Source organism: Lissotriton vulgaris, chromosome 3_1 (assembly GCF_964263255.1).
Source record: "Lissotriton vulgaris chromosome 3_1, aLisVul1.2, whole genome shotgun sequence".
Taxonomy (NCBI): Eukaryota; Metazoa; Chordata; class Amphibia; order Caudata; family Salamandridae; genus Lissotriton; species Lissotriton vulgaris.
The window spans coordinates 1,527,837,959-1,527,859,572 of NC_141689.1; the positions used below are offsets into that span (position 1 = coordinate 1,527,837,959).

General features: G+C 44.1%; 1 protein-coding gene and 1 non-coding gene across 2 annotated transcripts in view; both read right to left on the reverse strand.

Moving 5' to 3' along the window:
* The window catches only part of HADH (hydroxyacyl-CoA dehydrogenase), a 307,472-nt gene that overhangs the window by 32,720 nt on the left and 253,138 nt on the right, over window positions 1–21,614 (reverse strand). Inside the window, exon 7 of the mRNA XM_086962014.1 lies at window positions 456–572. Coding sequence (XP_086818140.1) covers window positions 456–572 — 117 coding nt within the window. The remainder of the gene's footprint in view (window positions 1–455; window positions 573–21,614) is intronic.
* On the reverse strand, window positions 20,648–20,787 carry LOC147728123 (U4 spliceosomal RNA). Its single transcript, XR_015309747.1, has one exon. It is a non-coding gene; the product is annotated as a U4 spliceosomal RNA (small nuclear RNA).

The following is a 21,614-nucleotide window of genomic DNA, read 5'->3' on the forward strand; positions in this document are numbered from 1 at the left end:
ATGTATTTCTTTTGTGCTGCAAACGAATACTCGCCTTTCTCTCATCCATTCTGATGCAGTAAAGCAGAGAAACACTAACTTCCATGTCTCCTTCCAGGTTCCTAGAGTTGTAAGCGCCACACAATGTGCAAGTGAAAACACGGACATTTTTACTTTCAATTCAATCCAAACCAGTCTTCTGCATTAATTAACGGGACACTGTCACTTTAAAAAAAAAAAAAACTTTTTTGCAGGCTCGCACTTGTCCACCCAATACTGCGATTTGGTGCAAATCACTTTATTTCCCTCTGTCCAAACAGATCATTCATCTGTGTAATGAAGAAATAGTAGATGGATTGGTATAAAGAAATCCACTTGATGATGATGACCTTGACAGTCAGTCTACCAATCCCATTTCCATTTCTCTACTGGTCTCTAGCTAGGCTTTTGCCATGTAAACTCGAACACATACATACCGTCTATAATGTATTTGCTGGTGTCAAGCCCAACGTAGTCTAGCAACTCAAATGGACCCATGGGATAGCTGGCGCCGAGCTTCATCGCTACATCAATATCTTCCTTTGAAGCATGCCCTAAAAAGAGAATTCACATCCACATGAACACACGACTCTCAGTTTTGCACATCTCCTGTATTTTTGACACTGTAGATATCATACATGAAAATAAAATACAAGTCGTTACACAGCTCCTTAAACCATTCAAGTTCATTAAAATCCCACTTCGCAATCCTACTGGAAAAAGGTGATGGAGCGTAGGGGAAACTGCCGGCCCTCACCGTTGCCAAAAAGAATTTTTTTTTTACTCACTTCTATTCCTCGTTTCCCATTAAGGTGAAACGTCACTTAAGCCATAAACAGAAATTACCTGTCTATGTGCAGAATCCAAGAGAATAGATTCACATATTTAACATTTCACTTGAAAATTATTCTTATTTATTTTTAAAAGCATAAAATTTCGAAATATTACCAAAGTATTTATTTACCATATTTAATTTGATTTTTCATATAAAACGTAAAAAATCCACCAGCATGAAAGTGGTTTGTGCAGTAAATAGTTTTACTTTCTTTTTTTTAAGGAAAATGAAAGAGAATGGGGAACAAAGCAAGGTAATCATCAGCATTGGGACGCGTCACAATGAGCACTGGCCAACCAACAGAACAAGTACGCACCCTGTCTCCCACAATGTTTTTAGGTCGAGCCTACACAACGCTTGCGCTGTCAGGAAGATCAGTTGTATGTACTTTGTGTGGGCTTTGGAGCATTTCCCCAGGACTTGTCTCCTTTCAATTTTGCTTAGGGACTTCTTTTTTTCTTTTAGCAACTGCCTCTATTTAACTGTCTTGATAGAAAACAGATAGATGATAGAAGAAAAACAATTGTGAAGTCCGAAGTTAACAAAAAGCTCACCGTCTCAAAACACAAGTGTCTATAACTATATTTTTAAGACAAGAAGCTTTTTCTAGAAGGTGGTATATGATACCCACAAAATAACATTTATTTATTTATTGTATTTTATTTTGTTTTGATAGTGTAGAAAATGAAAAAGCTTCCGGCTTGACAGAATAATCCTGCTTCTCAGTGTATCCTTCTGTCACACAATTGTTGATGACCTAAAAAAGCCTACCATGCAAGGTCACATTGTGTGACTGTTGGACCTGGCCCTTTTTGGCAGGTTCACCCCGAAACATTTTGCATTTGCCTAGCCTGTTTCTGTAACCTGGTGATTTTAGGTCTCTGCGCACTTTTTCACTGTGGTCCAGAGAAAAGTGTGTGCGCTCTGTGTGTAGTGAGAGTGACCTGCCCTCCCATAGAAATGCATGGGGAATATGTGTGACCATGGTAGTTCCTGATGTGTGGGGAGTGCAGGGTCGAGTTTGGTATGTGCGAACTTGTGAGATTGAATGCTGAGCAATGATGTATGCGGCATGATTGTGTCTAGTGTGGAAGTGCCACTTCTAGAAGTTGGCATGTTAGTGTAATTTGTGTCTGGATTGTGATTGGCTGGAGCTGGCTGGTGAGCCTGGCTCCAGGAGTCATGATGGGTCTGCCCCGGTGGTGAATGAAGAGATTAGCATGCTGTTGTGAGGGAGGGGTACACCTGGGACCTGAATAGGGCTGGGTTATCCCTCCAAAATGCTGGCTTCACCCCCCGTGGTGCGTCTGATGTCCCTAGCCTGGCCAGTGAAAGGGATTTCCCCATGACCAGTTGTAGCTGGTTCTAACATTGCCTGCACCTTGTAGACAAAGGACTTTGCTGTATAAAAAGGGTGCTGTGACACCCTAAATATGTTCTTGTTTCTGACTGGAATCTACCAGGAGCGTGCTGCTGCTTGGGCCCAGTGGAAGGCTTGCCTCCCTGGGCCCTGCCCAGCCCCTGGATGCCTTGAATTGCTGTAGGAATTCCTGTGACCCCTCTGCCTTGCCTGGGGGACTGGAAGACTTTACTTTGCCACTAGCGCCTGAGAGCGCTTTATTTGGGCCCCTAGCACTTGAGCGCTTTATTTTTACACTAGCGCCTGGGAGCGCTTTATTTTGCCTAAGCGCTTGGTAGCGCTTCTTGTTACCCTCGCAGGAGCCCACCCTGCAGGGTTGTCTCATATTTGTATTTTTTCGAGGGTGCCCACCCCTCGTCTGCCAGGGGAAAATCACCGCCACTGCAGAGTTCCTCAAGAGAAGGCAGTCGCCGTCATCCACCGAAGGCCACGCTGGGATTGGCCCAGCCGGCCGAGCCTCCCGCCGCATCATCGGGGGAGGAGCCAGAGAAACAGGAAGCGGACGGGAGCCCACCCCGCGCTCCTGAGCAACAAGCGAGAGGTCGGCGTCTTCTTCCAGGGCTCCCGGGAGCAAGCGAGAGCCCCGGACTGCCGTGGTGCCCAGAGTAAGGGCGGAAGACCCAGGCGGGAGCCTAACCCGCGCTGGGCCGGACCAAGGAAGGAAGAGCCCGGAGGAGCTCTCCCGCCTGCAGCGGCCGCCGAGACCAGAAGTCGCCCCAGAGTATCCGGTGAGTGGGGGCACGCGGTGTTTGGTTGGAAGGAGGGGGAGGCGTCGGAGCACATCGCTGGTGCCCGCCCCCCGTGTTGCTACTGACTTGCTTGTGGGGCGCTGGGAGGGTAGAGCGGCCCTGGTAGGCGGCGGGCCGCTCCCTCAGCGAGCCCCCATTGTGTTGAGCCCACGACCAGAGGCTCCTGGCCATTTCCTTTTGATCTCCAACGACCGGGGCATTCTTTGTTAGAGCCTGCGAGGCTCGGGGGCATATTGGTGTTTCGTGTCCCCCAAGAGGGACTCCAACGGGGCATATTTGTTGTAGAGCCCAGTGGGGCACAGGGGGGCATTTCCTTAGTGGTAGAGCGGCCCCGGAAGGCAGCAGGCCGCTCCCACCTTGCCCCACGTTTTGGTTGCAGAGCCCAGAAGGCTCCCACGAGGGGCACGTTTATTTTCAGAGCCAGAGGGCTCCAACGGGCACAGTGTTCGTTCCTGAGCCTAGATGGCTCCAGAGGGGACTATATTTCCTTTAAAGGCCCATGTGCTTGCCCACACTTCTGCCTCATTATTTTCAGAGCCTAGAGGGCTCCAACAGTTGGCACAGTCCTGTTCTAGGGTCAGTGAGGGCCCTGTGGCAGTTTTGTTGTTTCCCAGCTGCCCAGCAATTAGTGGGCAGCTGCACCGTTTAGGCGCCATTTAAGTGAGAGTCCTTGTGAGGGACGGAGTGGCACAGAGGTGCCAGGCCTTCTACAGCTGCGCAGCACTTAGTGCCAGCTGCAACGTTTAGGCCCTGTTACTGTTCCCAGCTGCCCAGCAATTAGTGGGCAGCTGCAACGTTTAGGTTTTCGCCGGTGGCGCACCCCTGACTGGCGCTGCGTGGCAGCGCGCCCTGACATTCTGGACACAGGGCATTTGAGCCACTTCTTGATATGGCCAGTTGGCCAGGGGGCTGGTATGTGGGTAGGGCGCAAGGCCCTAATGTGATTTTTTTGTGCAATGTGATTTTACTATGTTTATGATGGTAATTGCCTAATGTGATTTATGGGCTAGAGTGATGTGGTGCTAGGAAATGTAATGCATTTAGCATGTTTTACGCACCATGGGTTGATACCTCTAGAGATGGTTTTACCTATGGAGGTTTATGTTGGTGAGATTATGTTTCACTGTGAGTTACGCCCCTAAATGTGATTTATTCTTAGGAGGCAGAGTCTAATGTGTTTAGACTAGTGAGAGATTGCCTACTGTAGTTATACTGTTTAGGCCTAAATGTGATTGCTGCGTAATGTGTTTTGCCTTTATGCTTGCGTTATACTTCTAAAGGTGATATAAGCAAACAATGGTCCTAGACCTATAAATTTGGGGACATTGATCGAATCAAGACTTAATTACTTATTCAAAAAACACAAAGCACCTTCAATTAGTCCGCTATCTGTAACACAAAGACAAAATCTTTGAGACAAAACTTTCCACCACGGTACTTTAGAAAAATATATTCTTATTTAATTTTTGTATTCAAATTTTTGCATAATTTTGTCAATAAAAACATGTAGGTTGCCCCAAGATAGGAGAGTGCAAAAAAAGGGTGTGATTTCAAAGGGGTGAGCCAGTGAAGTGGAAAGGAAATTGCAAAATGATAGGTAAGAGAGGTAAGTTTTATAATTTCAACAATCAATACTGTATAACAATCTTTACAAAACAGCAGTATTGGACACCTAGCCAACAAACATCAGTTCATCTGAATTGCAATCAACAACAATGTAGAATTCTCGTAACAATATCCACAGTCTTGCACTATCTACAAAAGTTGGAAAGATAATGGTCTGAGGTGTATGCGTAGAAAATGTCGACGTTTCGACTCGACTTATTCCCGAACGGTGATTTGGACCTGGGGATTGCGAGTCTTCATCAGGACAAAACAACGAGGCAACCAGGGAATATTGAGTAACCCCTTTATGGTAGAGAAAGCGTTGGTATGGTGATCCGAAGTCACCAACGTCTCAGACAGGGTTCCTTGAAGTTATATTCATATTTAGTCCATGTAGAGGGAGTCGTTATTTCTTACGTGGACACGGTGGGTCATACCTTGGTTGTATGTACAGACAGCCTCCACGATGTGAAGTTTCCAAGCTGTCACTTCAAGGGCGGAAGTACCCTGATTGTAAGCGTGGCTGGTAGAATTAATCCCCCATTACTTTCGGATGTGAACCGCTGTATCGCCGATTATGGCGTGTCCATCTGAGCGTTTCAATGCTTCCGGATGTCAAGTATCTGTGGAGTTTAGTTCCACTCGATTTTTTGACGCCGTGTCTCCGGACCTCACCTCTTCTACTTCCGAGCCTCTCGGTGCTACGGAATTATGTGGGTAGGGCGCAAGGCCCTAATGTGATTTTTTTGTGCAATGTGATTTTACTATGTTTATGATGGTAATTGCCTAATGTGATTTTTGCACAATGTGATTTTACTATGTTTATGATGGTAATTGCCTACTGTGTTTTATGGGCTAGAGTGATGTGGTGCTAGGAAATGTAATGCATTTAGCATGTTTTACGCACCATGGGTTGATACCTCTAGAGATGGTTTTACCTATGGAGGTTTATGTTGGTGAGATTATGTTTCACTGTGAGTTACGCCCCTAAATGTGATTTATTCTTAGGAGGCAGAGTCTAATGTGTTTAGACTAGTGAGAGATTGCCTACTGTAGTTATACTGTTTAGGCCTAAATGTGATTGCTGCGTAATGTGTTTTGCCTTTATGCTTTAAGTTTGTTTTGCCTAGTATAGTTTATACTAGGGAGGTTATGTGTCCATGCGTGATCTAGGCCTATGGTTATTAGTATTGCGTAGTGTGTACCTACCTGTTACCAGTGGTTACTGGTTGTGATCTATAATTGTTATTTGGTGTGACAGTTATTCTAAGTGCTAGTTCTACTAAGTGCTGATTCTGACAGTGGCCCACTTGGCCCTGTCCTGGTGTAAATAATCCCTTGTGAATATTGCCCATACCAGTTGGCACAATGTATATTGTGTGATTACTGTCTGATGTGTTTTGACAATACAAAAGTTATTTTTATATAACCTTGTGTGGAGGTCCTTTTGTGGTGTGCCTAGGATGTTGTTGTTGTGTGCGTGCGCAAATGCTTTACACATTGCCTCCGGGATAAGCCTGTCTGCTCGTGCCAAGCTATCAAGGGGGTGAGCAGGGGTTATCTTGGCGTGCAACTCCCTTGCCCTGATTAGAATGGTGGTTTCTGCCTGGCTTTGGCGTAAGCCTTAGCCAACTAGAAATCCCAGTTCTAACAGAACTGCTTGTGGCCTTTATTGCAGAGGAAGGTACAAGACCCGCGTCACCAATACAGTGTGCGTCAGTGCCTTGATGTAGCTAAAACTACACGCTCGTGCAGCGGGTGTGTGCAGGCCTACCTCACATGCATAGTTAACTGTCAGCAGGAACCAAGAGGGCCAACCACCGCAAAATCAGCCCAAATACATCCCACTCTATGGTATTAACTGCAAACCTGTCTCCCAGATCTATAGGCAAGGGTACTCCAGCACACGTGATATCCTCACCAGACATCTTGTATCCAATTTCTGTAGGTTTTCAATCAAAAGAATAAACAGCAGGCAGTATAGGCTGAAGAGATGTATTCCTATAATCTCGGGAGGAGGTAGCTTGCACTTGTTCCACCAACTGAAGCACAAAGCATGAGGTTGCGTGTCATTTCACTTCAGAAAATGGCTAATTTCACTGTGACCGACTAATTCTTTTCAGCGGCATAGATTACTACAGCAATGTGTTCTTTTTTAGCCCACAAAATATGTTTGCGTTCACCCTATATATTGTTTTAAGATTGACAAGGCCCGGCCCCTTCCCCAACAATAAAGTTTTGCAAAATCCAATGCAAAACAAAACAAGTTTGAAAAAGCCAAAATGCTAGCAGTCAAACCCGGACCGACTGCCTTAACAACGCTTGTAAAAAGTCAAATCAAATTCAATTTGGCAAGTAAGGGGTGCCTTTAGGTTTCTCGGCTGTATTCCATATTTTATTTACCTACCAAAATCTTATGACTATCAATGAAGCTCCCATATTGGAGACAAAAGTGTTTAAGACTATTCGGAATTCTCTACCTTGTACACAACAGTGCACAGAAACAGAACATTAGACTGTTGAATCTGGATTGCTGTCCTACTGTTCCTACATTAATAGCAAATGCAAAATAACCCTCCCCCTTTTCACGGAAACATCTTGCATATCCAGTAATGTTTTATCTTAATTCCTCTTCTTTTTCTTCACATTTAACAGTAACAAAGTACCCGCTCGAAAATAAAAGTGGCTAGCGCGTCACTGTTTGATCATGGAGTCCACCAGTGGCTTGCTTTTCAGCACAAATCAGGCAAAATGCGCTGTGTGATCTTTAAAGAAGATGGTTAATATTTCAAGAACATTTCTGTGGAGCAGGGGGGGGTGGCGCACTTTCATCTGCAAGAAGTGGACTGCCTTGTGTTTAATTATCACTTCGCGACACTCCAGATGCGAATAATAGGGCTCCAGTGACAGGAGAAGGGAGCATGAAAAGCCTTGCATTATTCAAGTACGCTTTAACAGGCATGTTTTCCACATTTAAGTGCAGAAGCCTTTTTATTTTTCAGTTCTTCACAACATAACCCAACAAATCATCTTAAACTAGAGATATTAGCGTTCAACATTTGCAAAAGATTTCCCCTACAAAACCAGTGAGCTCTAAGGACATGGTACAAAAATGAAATGAAAAGGAAAGAAAAGGAAAGTGAACATATAAAGTGCAATATTCCCCCAAATGGTCATCTGGGCGCGAAAAAAAAGGCAGCGGATGAAAAGAGGACAGGTAGAAAGTCGAATAACAGAAAAGTGAGGAAAACTTTTACAGGATGCAGCACTTTTTCTTTACATTGATCGCATTTTCTTCCTAAAAATGGTGTTCGCCCTTCGAAAAACAGGCCTATGGTCCTAATAAAACAGGAAAAAGTCTTACCTACCTAAATACAAAGGGGCAGATTTACAAGCCCCTTGCGCCTCTTTTGCGCCGCCGTTGCGTCACTTTTGTAACGCAGCCGCGGCGCAAAAGATGCGCCATGGTGCGGGCTATTTACAACGTGATGCATCTGGGAGATGCGTCACGTTGTAAAGCCCTGTGCCTTAAGGAGGCGTTCTGGTGCAGGGGGGGGGGGGAATAGTGCCGGCGCAGGAACACCTCCTAAAAGTGGCTGAGTGAAATCTACAAGATTTCACTCTGTCACTTTTAGGCCAATGCTACGTCAAAACCCTGCGCCTGCTTGAAGCAGGCATAAGGCCTGACGCAGCATTAGTAGAATGGGCCCCCCAGAGCATTGCTGGAGCTGCGTCGCGCATGCGACGCAACTCCAGCAATGCAACACCTTTACGGCACAGATGCGTGACGCATCTGTGCCGTTTTTGCCCCATGGTGCGCCGCATTGTAAATGCGGCGCATCATGGGTGGCGGAGGCATGGTGCACAATTACTGGCGCATCCCTGCTAATTTGCAGGGATGCGCCAGTAATTATAAATATGCCCCTAAGTACTTGACAAATTGCGACGACTGATCCACAAAAGTAACCTAGATTGTGAGAAGACCTGGAAATTTACAGGCTATCCCTTGAATTCAACCCCCCAGGAAAACTTTTGAATGGAGGGGTCACAGACAATCATATCAACAGAGTTCTGCCCTGGAACGGCAACAATGTTGCTGCTGGTTGGTGTGCTTGATGATCTGTATTTGGTGGCCAACAGCGGCACGTTTTGTGCCCTGGCCATTTCGGAAATCTGGAGGGTTCGGAATATTTGACCACTGATCTCTCCCAGACCAGCAACTCAAGTTAGGATTTTGTGGTTCAGTCTAGAGGTGGGTTGCATCTTTCCTGTTAGACTGTTTCCACGCTTCAGCCTCATGCCCTTTTGAGTCAGAGCAATAACTAGCCACCTGTGAAGTCCCAAACACCTTCTTGGAGTTGTCATTATTGTGTAACTCCAACAAGGCACTGCTGGTAGAGTTGGTTCTACAAGTAGCAAGACTAGCTAGGGATGGGTAAGAAAGGACATCTGTAGACAGAAGCTGGCCTGTCAGCTAAAAACTTACAGAAATGAAGGAAAAGGATAACATTAAATGGCAACAAGACAAATTCTGACTTTTAGGAAGGACGCTCTTCTGTCCTGCATGGATGGGAACATGTTCAAAAATCAGATCTCGAGAACCTGGTGATCAATTGCGATTCAAAGTTGTCTCACGTTCCCTGGGTTGTGGTGGCCACATGTCTCACATCATTATTTGCGCACGCGGTCAAAATGTAAAAGCACTTTTTTCTTTCTGCCATGGGGTTATTCTGAAAATTGGCTTTGTGTGATGGAGGATTAATCACTACAAAACACTATAATCTAGCCCCCCTAGCCCAGTTCTTGAAAGGGTCAGAAACGAGCAGCGCGGTCCCTGATGCAGACGCCATTCTGCTAGGCTCTTCCATCCCTCTTCTGGTTGCCTGTGGGGAAATGAACTGAGCTGAAAGCCGTTTGCAGATCACACTCTTTGCCAAGTGTCAATTCTTTTCCACCAGGAAATTGCATCACTCTCTAATCTAAACAGATTCTTCTACTCAGCCCAAATAAATATGCTAGTCCCTTTGACGGCCAGGTGGCTAACCGGCGTAACTTCATACAGGAACTCCTCCATCGTACTGAAGACCTACTCTACTTCAGGTAGGTCACAAAAACCTGGCATTTCCCATTGTAATCGGTCACCGTTCCTCACACTATTACATCACATCCTGAATTAGAGCCACATACTCTAGATTGGTGTATGTTTGAGCTCTATTGAAAGCAATGAATAGAAATAGCTGCCTTTTGATTTCTAAATGGATATTTTGAAGCAAGGGTGCCATATTATCAAAAGTGCCCCGAAAGTACAACGGGCCTGCTTTTTGTGCCCCCAAAGCACTTTGGTATTACAGAAGGGCAGCACTCACTTGTGTGGCCCTTTACGCAATACAGATCACGCCTGTACTCATACAGCACCAGCACAATCCTAAGGGGGCGTTCCCCCATTTGCATGAGGGCATAGTTACAATGGAAATAAGAAAATACTTTTCCGATAATCCCGCACCATATTACACACACATGCAGACAAAGATTCTGTCAGGAGGTGTATTGATTGTGCGCACCTATAGTTGTGCAGTCAAAGCTCCTGTCCATTGTGCCCCTTTGAAGAGGGAGATGGGGTCCCTCAGATCCCCCCATATCCCTGCAGGTGGTTCCAGACACCCCATTAACATGCAGTATCTTTAAGACTATAGGAGCTAGTCCATGAACCACTTGCAGAATGAGTACCAATTGTTTTACCCTAATACTTTGTTCCAATGAGGAATCGTTCAAACAGATTTCAAACTGTCAATGGAAAATTAAATATACTACATTAAGCAATAACTGATTAAAAATTAAATTAGATGTGCCTACGCCTTGTGTTAAGAAAGACTAAACTCAGATGTGCTCACTCCACCTATGATATTTATCACTCTTTTCAATAACTAATCCTCATTTTTAGGTCGAGCATTCGAGACCTGTTGTATGTGTACTGTGGGTTTCAAGTCCACCCCTGTTTATTTGTTTGCTTCAGTGTTCTTTAAAAATCTTTACTTTCAAGTGGTTATCTTTTTTATTTGTCCCTCCTTTTTGTCGGTTGTTCACTCCCACTTGAGCAGTGCCCCAGTACTTGTACCCCTCCACTTGCATTTAGGCTGGCTCCTGCGCACTATTTTTTTCTTTTGTTTCTGCATGTCAGTATGGGAAGGCTCTCCTTGATAACAAATGCCTAATATATTGTACAATGCAGTATTTACATTTCTCAACAACAGGTAGGTTATCTGGGACTTTAATTAGTCTCAGCTGTAAATTGTCCTCCGCCTGTCACCGCCCCTATTCTCTGTCTCAAAACACTTCCCACTGCAAGATATGTTCCCTCCTGCCCCCAATTTTACCACCCATCACATACCCCCGTCCCACGCTTCGCATTAGTCGTCACTAGCATGGCTTTATTTTCCTTTGCCAATGCTTGATTACTTGCTTCACATGCATTAGCAAACGCTGCATGCCTCCCACGTGCCGGCCTCAAACTTCAGAGCTGAGGAGACCAGTTCACCTTTGCTGTAGATGCCTCTGCGTTGCTGCTCCACTCTAGTATATGCTACTGGTTCCTCACTCTGCTTCTAAACCTGTTACTCATCAGCCCACAGCCTTACATCTCCTACCATAGATCCTAATGCTTCAATTGCTATGTGATACATTTTTATAGTTTCTGTGTAATTGTGAGTGACATTTCAACAACTATGAGTGACACTTTCTAGCAAGCAAAATTAAGCAATGAAGACGAGGGAATCCTACAAATATTAGAAATTACACCCATGTGAGCAACAAGAAACACTAAGAAGATCTTAAAACTGCTCCAAAGCACCAGAAATGGAAGGGCAGAAGAGGCTGACAGAGGCGCATGCACACACAGCCTAGGGGGGTCACAGCCCAGCCGTAGGCTGAAATTTATTTAAAAAAGAGGCACACGCGGAGTAGTATAATAAAAGAGTACGTTGCACGGGCTACTAGTCTTATAAGAAATAAACACATAATTTGCGGCACAATCAAAATGTTTACTTAGTTTAATTAGGGCAAATACCTTTTACCAGCACTTAGGCACTTGTTATCATGCAGCATGCAGACTCCTCGTCATGGCAGCTGCTGAGGCAGCGAGCGGATCGGTGGGCTGGTGTCAGGTTGGGTCCTTCCCACTCGAAAGTGCAGTCACACTGACGTGACCTATATTAGCTGCACTGACCGACTGTAGTGATACTGGCCTGCCTCACACTGAGTCACTGTCCGCTGACGCTGGTGGGCCTGGGGTTGAGTTACGCAGGCTGGATCGCCTATTGCAGCATTAATTATCGTCTATTTATTACCGGCTGTGGCGTCGGTGAGCTGCTATTGGCTCTGCCTTGCCCTGGCGCCCAGTACTGCAGGTCATCTGCACCAGACGACAAGATTGCTCCGGCTCCCCGTTGCAAGCAGCGAGGTTGGAAGAGCTGCTGCGGTGCTCAGTGACACCTTAATGCCCAAACTTAAAAGTACAGCCAAAAGTTATGCCGCCCGCTCGCACCGCGGTCGGCAGCTGAGCACCTGACCTACCTACTCTATAACTGACTGTGTCTCTCATTCACAGTCAGACTTACTAGTAGTCGAGCCATGATTGAACAGTCACTGTGAGACCGTGAAGTCAGTTTATGCTTGTGTGTCTGTGCCCTGGGGGTGTGCATTAAGTACTTAGATACAATGTAGCAGAGAGAGCAGTACTTGCAGAGCTGCAAGCTTAGAAGATCTTGAGCCAGCCCCTAAGTCAGCAGGGAGCACCGCGCACCGCATTACTGCAGCTAGCTCACAGTCTGACATGATTGTGCATTTTAACAGCGCTCCGCTTTACAACTGAGCAGCGCTGTAATGCGTGATTAATGCATTTCATTGCGGTGATGCGGAACATAACACTGAAATGCATTACACTACTGCGTGGTACTTGGCAGGGCTCTACTAGGGAACATGAGCTGAGCTACTAGGAGCCATCTGTGTTGGTTTTGAAGCTGATCTGTGGTAATGCTATGCTGGAAGGCTCATCTTATCCACCTCCCACCTATGCCAGAAAGTGCAGAGAAAGAGGGCAGGGCTTGGCAACCCTTGCTGCATGGTTCAATGAATTAGCTTACCTAATTTATACATTCTCAGGATAGTGGTGAGTTCAGGTGAAAACCTGTATGATGTGGCCCTCTGGCTATACGCACTGCTTTTGGGTGACAGAGACCCATAAAAATCACTGTTCAGCTCCCAGGCATCGGCACAGCTTTATCCAAACAGTTCATAAGTGCTGCTCAGGTGGAAATGAGAACTATTTTCTTGCACTTCATCAGACAGCACATTACAAAGACCAGGTCTCTCTCCAACCCATTATTGAAAGAAATTGCACCTCTGCCAGAAGCATAGCAATAACTTGTTTTCAAATAGTGGCAAGTAACACGCTTGTGCTGTTTGTGAGCACTATAAAACATGGTAAATTGTACCTATTTCAGCTGCTCACAAGTGAGCAACTGAAGCATTTACAATTTTGCCTAATGGGAGGTCCAAACTCTTCATCTGATATGTGCATAAAATGAAAAGCATCTCATGTTTTCATAGCACTGGAGTCTTAGAAGAATATTAAAAAAAATTGTTGACTTTTCATCTTTCTTTCCTCATCTATGTCTTTTTCTATCTTACTTTCATCACTCTTACACTTAATTCTACTACAACCAATGTTTCCTACATATGCCTACTGCTACCCCTAAAGAACCTCCTACTGATATTTGTTCCTACTCATACATTTCATACTTCCTTTTACTCTGCTACTTAATTTTGCTTACTTCTTTCTCTTACACCTTACATTTGTTCCTACTCTTACATTTTATTATTCCAACATACTCTTACATACTATTGCTTCCACTTACAACTTATTATGCGTATTCCCTCCTGCTCTTACTCATCTCTTGCTTACTCTTATTACGTCTACTTACTGCTGTTCTTACTTTTTTTTAACTTTTACTACCATATTTGCAATGGCCCTAGTACTGTTTCACTTTGTCCTACCTACTCCTACTTACACTCTTACTCCTACATACGCCTACTTAAACCTACCTTCTACTACTTTTACATCTACATACTTCAGCTCTTCTGCTTAGCCCTTCGCATGACTATTCTTACTCATACTTACTCACTTCTACTTACTGCTATTTACTCCCATCCGGTATATTCTTACTTGCTTCCATTGTTAGTGCTAATTCCTCTCCCTCTTCTACTTTCTTCTACATACTACTTATTCATGCTTGTATCCCTACTCTTGCTTGCTCTTTATTCTTTTACTCCTACTTAGTCCTATTTACTTCTACCTACCTCTAATTACTCTTTTACTTACTTCTTACCTCCTTTTACCCACCCTTACTTTCTCCAACTCCCTCCTATTCACAAATTTTCAACCACATACATTTTCACACTGAATGCTGAATGCTCCATCACAAGGTGACGACCATAAATACTTTTTTTCGGTGTGCTCTGTTCAATGGTTTCAGAGTGCACGTGTGTATTCATCCATGTGTTTGGGTTTGTGTGCGAATGTGTTCGTATGTGCTTTGGTGCATGTTTGGTACGTAACCTTTGCGTATGTGTCTGTGTAGAATTAAGTATATTTTGGTGTTTTTATTGCTCCATATCACAGAGCAATTTAAGCTGCAGAGGCGAAATTATGGGAATACAAGGGAGGTCCAATATTGCTTCGTGGATCTTTTATAAAGCTAGATGGTTACAAGGGGTATTTATCAGGAAGTGGATCAGGCTAGGATACATTTGTATATTCCCCAGGCAAGTCAGACAGTCTGCTTATTTTGAAACCTTCCCATACCATATTGGTGATATTTTGCCAGGGCTAGAAAATGGAGCACCTTTGCAACTCCATGGGGATGAGCACCCCAGGGATAAGTAAGAGACTAGTTCTTTACATGGGTCATCCCAAGCTACTGTGTTATAGCAAGAGAAGGAAGGGACGATGAAAGCTTTGCATGAGAGTGATTCCATGAATGTTTCTACTAAATCCAGTGCAAGTGTCCAAAGACAGTTGTTTTGCTGTAAATCTTACATGGAGTTAGCCGTAATATTTTCAGTGTCAAATAGCCATCAGTCTAGCTAACGCAGGACTTTATCACAAATGTTTTAACGCTTAAGAACAATACGTCATAGTGTCAACTATACAATATTGTTCATTGCTGGTTTTTTTTTTAAAGGCACCATAGATTAAACCACCGGCTACTGCATGATACAACGTACATTTTCATGCTCACAATAAAAATAAATATACTCAACATATGTTTGGCATTCCCACCAGGTTATTATTATGCGATAACAGCTTTATTACAGTTCTTTTTCTTTACATCCACCTATTATCTCTTTATCCTCGCCCAACTATTTACTTTTGAGATGGAACCACTTCTCATTAAAAAACAAGCGCTATGACGTGGCCTGCACTGGCCAAATCATAGCACAATTTTTTATAACTGAGCTATGCAAAACAGCAGATGTGCTGCTAAATAACATGGTTCTAATGCATTCACATTTACATTGTTAATAGCTGGTAATGATTACCAGAGGATTAGTGAATGTTTTCAAAACATATAGATTCTAGAAGAAACCCTGGATTGACCACTTTAATATAAAAGACCCCCACTCCTCCTTACAGAGAGAGAGCATAATTCCTTCCAGGCTGGACTGAGACTCTGCAGGCTGATCCTTCGACAGATGTGACATCCCTTGCGGGTTGCCATCCTAGACAGAGACTGGGTCCGTCATTCAGAGCCATCAGGCGAAGGGTTAGCACTTCCGCAGGGGATTATTGGCTCCATTAGGATCTATCCTGACATTTACATACACATGCTTCACCTACATATCTTGGGTAGGTACATTTAGGTAGACTATGCATCATTGGAGAACGCCAATGCTATTGTTTTACATAATATGCTTTTATTCATCTTATTAGCACTATGGTAGAAATGGATCTACTTTTTATGATATTAGTACTAGCGATTACATTTGTCTGCTCCAGTCTTCTGATTGTCGCAGCTAATATGTTTCATACTAGAATGTTGCATGATCAATAAATAATTATTGAAACCATTCCAATCGTCATTCCAATCGTCAATCTATGTGTATTCTGAGAAAAGCAAGCACGAGAAACCGAGCGAAATATACTGTATTGTTTCCACAATACCTGAGGAATCAGGGTTTTCATGTTCAATGGTTGCCAGAAACTACATATACCACTGAAGAATACAGGTGGTGGTAGAGGCACCCAAGAGCTAGCTGGTCTAACAGTTGACTCATCATGTGGGGGTGTTTAGAGTCATTCTGCACACCAAGACCTCAGTTTAGGTCATCCAAAAAGCGCAGGTCCTGGGGGGTTCTAGGAACTACACGACAGATGGTGGGAGTTTATGTCCCAAAGGCTCTGATCAGGAAGCCAGCAAACTAACCCCTGGTAGTCCCTCTGGTAGTCCTGGGTTCAAGTGATGAAGCAGGGCTCAAGCAGCAGGACAGGCTTCTGAGGATTCAAAGTTAATAAGACGAGCAGTGGTTTGATATAGGTCTGAATGGGGCCACTTAGAAAATCTCACAATCTATTATTTCAAGAAACGTATTCGACAGTGCTAAAAGGTAGAAGGAACCACTTTTATCCTTCCAAGTACGGCAAAAGCCTTCAAAGCTACAACACTCCTTAGCACATGTAAATCACAATACTGCTATGTATGCAAGTGTTTCCACCAATTGTTCCAATATAGTCACGAAGAGTTGTTGTTCTTGGTAAATCAGGTTCAAGTTTATTCCCGTTCACTGGAAACTCTCATACAGCCGACACGTGTTTCGTCGTATATGGGAATGTAACCCACAACTTTCTCAAGGCTGTATAGTTTAAAGAAAAGGACAACGTCATATCGCCATATGTATATGTACTCAAAGTCAATATTTAAAATTCAATCAAAAACATTGCACATCATCACTTCTTATGTTAAAGAAGTAGCCCACACCGTGATACGGTACCGTATTCAGTAAATCAGTAGATCAAAAACATTGCACATCATCACTTCTTATGTTAAACAAGTAGCCCACACCGTGATAAGGTACCATAATCAGTAAATCAGTAGATACAGTGTTGAGAATTAAAAGTTTCAAGAAGACATATGATGGTCTTACTTAGATTTAACACAGAAGGTACCTCTGTTAATCACAGAAGGTCTATGAACCTGTTATAAGTTGGAGAGACCGGGTGATAAGGTGATTTTGTTGGGGGGTGATTTGGTAGTGAGTGGAGTTTTGTGATCGGTGCCCACTATCTATTCATTTAGAACCCTACACCAACACCACAGGTCCTAGGTGGCTGTTTCACCCGCAGTTCATGCATTGCAGGTGATGCTAGAGACAATATATATATATAAATGTAAAATACCTATTTCCAGATCCGTTATTTCTTCACTGTAAAGGTAGCAATTGAGAAAAAGTATCAGTAACTGGCACTCTCTATCGTTGTAGTTTAAATAAAGAATGATTTCACCAGCTCACTTACGTAATATGCGGTGATAATTCCAATACCAAGAACAACAACTCTTCGTGACTATATTGGAACAATTTCTGAGGATTCAAGGCTGGCTCAAGGCAGCAAAGCAGTCCTTCCAGGTGCGGCACAGCAGACTTCTTGAGTACACAGCAGGCCACAGAAGCGGGCAGTCCTCAGAGTCCTTTCACAAGTCCAGTGTGTGAACTGAAGAGTAGGTCTGAGGGTCCCCTTTTATACATGGTGCCATCTTTGATGTAGGAGGATTTTCTAGAGAATTTTCTTTTAAATGCTTGAAGTTTCCTGACTCCCCAGCCCTGGCTCCAAGCTAATCACACGAAAATTACAGTGGTGACAGGTCCTTTGTGTGAAGGCAGAGCACAGATTATTCAGTTGCAAGCGGGCTGTGCCCAGCTCCGACACCCATCCTGCCAGTTGATGACCCCTCAAGGCACACCTAATCCCTCTACTGTGTGGCTGTCTGGGAGGAATAAACAAAAACCAAATACCAACTACACGCAGTCAAGTGGCCCAAGATAGACTGCAGGTACCAAATAGTTAGGGCAGGAAAATGACAACTTCCTAAAAGGGCCATTTTCGGAACAAACTTAAAATGATACTTAACCATTAAAGAGGATTCTTTTATTACACTTTCTCAGGCACCAAACATGAAATGCTTACCTGTTCCCAATCAAACGTTAGGACTTTTTAAATGCAATAAGGCAGCCTAATGTTCTCCTATGGGAGAGGTAAGCATCACAGTAGTGAAAAACAAATGTAAGTGTTTTTGAGTACCAGGACTTGTAAAACTTAAAAGTACATGCCCAACCTTTTAATTATAATTAACTCTGCCCTATGGGCTACCTAAGGGGGGACTTGTATGAAATAAAAGGGACATTCAAGGCTTGGCAAGGGGGTTATATTGTCAAGTCGAATATCCACTTTAAAACGGTATTCAGGCTGCAATGGCAAGCCTGGGATATGTTTTAGGGGGCTACTTAAGTTGGTCGCACAATAAGTGCGGTAGGCCAACCAGAAGCATTTAATTTGCAGGCCCTGGGTATATGATGTACCTTTACACAAGGGACTTCTAAGTAAAATAAATATTCCAATCAGGTGGAAGCCAAATTTACACTTTTTAAAGGGGCGATCACAATCACTTTAGCACTGGTTAGATGTGGTAAAATGCTTAGAGTCCTAAGGCCAACCAAAACAAATTTAGCAAAAATAGGAGGGGTTAAGACAAAAAAGTTTGGGGGAAGACCACCCTCAGGCTGACAGGTCTAACATTTACTTAGACACGTATAAGTCGATTTAACTTTCTATGTATCACTAGAGTGGGACCCTCCATTTTCTATGCAACATTTTTAATCCTATATAGGGGAAGTGGGCTGCTTTGGAGCATATACAATATAATTGGGTACTACATTTATTCTAATTGCAACTGCACTTATATATAGCGCTTACTACCCCCGATGAGGCATTGAAGTGCTTTTTTTCGGCAAGTAGCACGTCACCCCGGAACCCAAAAAGGATTAGTGATGAATCAGTATCGGGAAATTTGAAATTTATTTGAGAGGTTGACATGTTCGTTTGTTATTTTGATTGAATAGGATAGACAAGGATAGAAGAGGGAAGGTTTGCGTTTAAATAGCGCTTTCTATCCCTGATGAGATGTTGGAATGCTTTTTCTGTGAGTAGCATGCTACTCCGGGACCCAAACGGGATTAGTGGGGAATTAGTATTGGGGAATATGAAATGTATTTCAGCGGTGGACATGTAGTTTCCCCCACTCAAGTTTTTCAAGTACTAAATTCGATCTCTCACAGGGAGGTGCTATTTCATTAGTTGTTGAATCCAGTGCTTTGTGTACCTAAACAATGCACTGAAGATGACAAGCAGTAGAATACTGGTCAGGTAGGCACAAGAAGACACTGCCTGCTAGTACACAGCGCAAGACTTCAAAACTGCTCAAGGCCAATTCGAACTTAACACTCTTTCACCCTGAAAATCACAGTCAATGGGTGCGGATGCACTGATCCCAGGGGCAATAGTGCAAAAGAAAATGATGCTGGAACTACCACTTTAATGCTTGTAGGACAATCTCATTCCAAAGTCACTGCAAAGTATAAAGTGTTTTAGATCTTAATATATTGCACCGGAAACAAAACTATTGCCCAGCCCAACTTGACCGGACTCCCATGATGAGGTACAATCTGCAAATAATCCGATCCACTACAACTTACTAGAGCTACGAAAGCAAACACGATCCCTCAAGAGTACAACATCTGCTCCACAGGTTGAAATCAACTGCCCATAACTTATCAATTGGCGTCACCCATCACCACAAGTACAGGCAACTGCTAAGAGAGCGGACTTCAAAAAAGTGCATAATTTCAGCATCCTAACCCACAAAAGGGACTGATCAGTGACCTACCATGTCCAAAAGCCATGCCTAAAACCCTGTTCGCAGAGTATGAGGCAAGGCTATTCTTGAGACATCAAAAATATAACCACCGTGTTTTTCACACGAGCATTTCGGGGGAAAGCAAACAGTTCACCTGATTAAAGTGAAAATGCGATGCTATGCAATCAGTTTGCAGTGTTGCTTCACGGGAGTCCTCAAGCATTACACCTGCACGGAAACTAACACTACCAAAAAGAAATACTATGCAAGTGAGGCGTGGCCCCCTCAAAACCACAGGGGTCGTTTCATTTAGTCCATTAAAGCTTTGTTCAAAGACTGAAAAGACCCACAGGGGGCTCCAGAGTACACCTTCAGGGGATCACAGGGGAGAGAGAGCAGGTCTCCAGCCTCATCCACACTGACCGGTTCACACCCCAGCCTCGGCTGGAAAAAAGACCAAAAACGAGACGCAGCCACAGAAAGTTTAAAGAGCCACATGGAAAGAGGCAGTGCACGAAGTGAGCCGTGGATACAACAGCTCGCTGAACTCACCCAAAGCAGAAGACAACCCCACCATTCTCAACCTCACTACCTGCTGCTTGACGATTTCGGAAGTTGAGAAAGGCAACCCGCACCACACGAAACACCCACACACATCTTCAGAAATCGTGCTGGTATTCTACAGTAAAAACAGCATTTAAAAGGACATGATGGCCAGAGTTAGTAAGTCAACCTCAGGAGGTCGATTTACTCAGGCCACCAGCCAATAGTTACCCAGAAAAGCAAACCTCTTCAACATAGCCCCGAAAACCAAATTACCAGAAAGAGAGGCAAGGAAATGCACAAGGAGGCGGTGAGCCACAAACTCCGTTCTAGCAAATAGGCGTAACACATTACGCTACAAAGTATTAATTTGTAGAATCTGGCTAAAATACAAATTATAACTTGTAACATTTTGACTCAGACAATCTATTAACATAATATTTGTAAACTCTAAACAAAAATAAACTCAGATTGCTATATTTAGGTGTTCTCTGTTTTAGACCAGTAATATCAGCCTCCGTGGAGACTGTCAAAAACTGCAATGGCGACTATATATCAAGTCGCCACAGCGGGGTATTGGGTGAAGTTTTCAATAAGCAATAATCGCGCCTCGGTTAGACCTCATTGGCTACGATACTGCCACTGCGCAAAGCTAAAGAAACAAAGGTCATTCGAGGTACCCTCGGGAGATGAAACTCAGGACACCTAGAGAGAGCAAAGGTCGCCAACACACACCACCCACAGACAACAATACTTCGGACTGCGAGCAGGATTACTCTGTACTGTACTCTATTACCTATAAACCTCTTAAAAGGGATACATTGTGCGCAGAGCATTCTGGGGGCTCATATGCTAATCAGCATTTCCAGGTCTGCTGGTACAACATTGAACTTGAATTCCTCCGGGGCAATTATAAGAGCTCTGCAGGGGAGAGCGTGGGTGGTTATGGCTCCCTCGGGGCAGGCGAGGGTTTGGTACCTCGGGAAGGCTTGCTCTAGCCTCGGCCAGCGAAGCAGGTATAAGGATCGGAGATTAAGCGCCTAGAAGCTCCTCTCAAACTCGGGACATCTTACAGCCGCTCTGAACAGAATGTAGGTATGTGACTAACCATCAAGGTGCAGCCCAGACTGTCCAAGGCTCGCCCTGAGCCGAGTCCGGGTTTAGGACCTCTCTCTCCCTAATACAGTGAAGGTAGGGGTCTATGATTCATGGAGGGGGAAGACCCGTTGGACAGACTAAAACAAATAAAAGCACAGAACAGAAAGCAACACAAAGCCAATGGAAACAATGGGCAGAGTTGCTTTTCAGATCAGTTACTGACATGTCTCCAATAAGCCTTTGGCAACCAGACCACTGCGCTATAAATGAAAGGGCATGGCAGGTCAGTGAGCTTGGAGCAGTACGAAGTTCCAGTTTCTTCTAAGACAGCAGCCCTGCCTGCTACAAGCATTGCTTAACTACTTTCTAGTCACAAAGGCCAC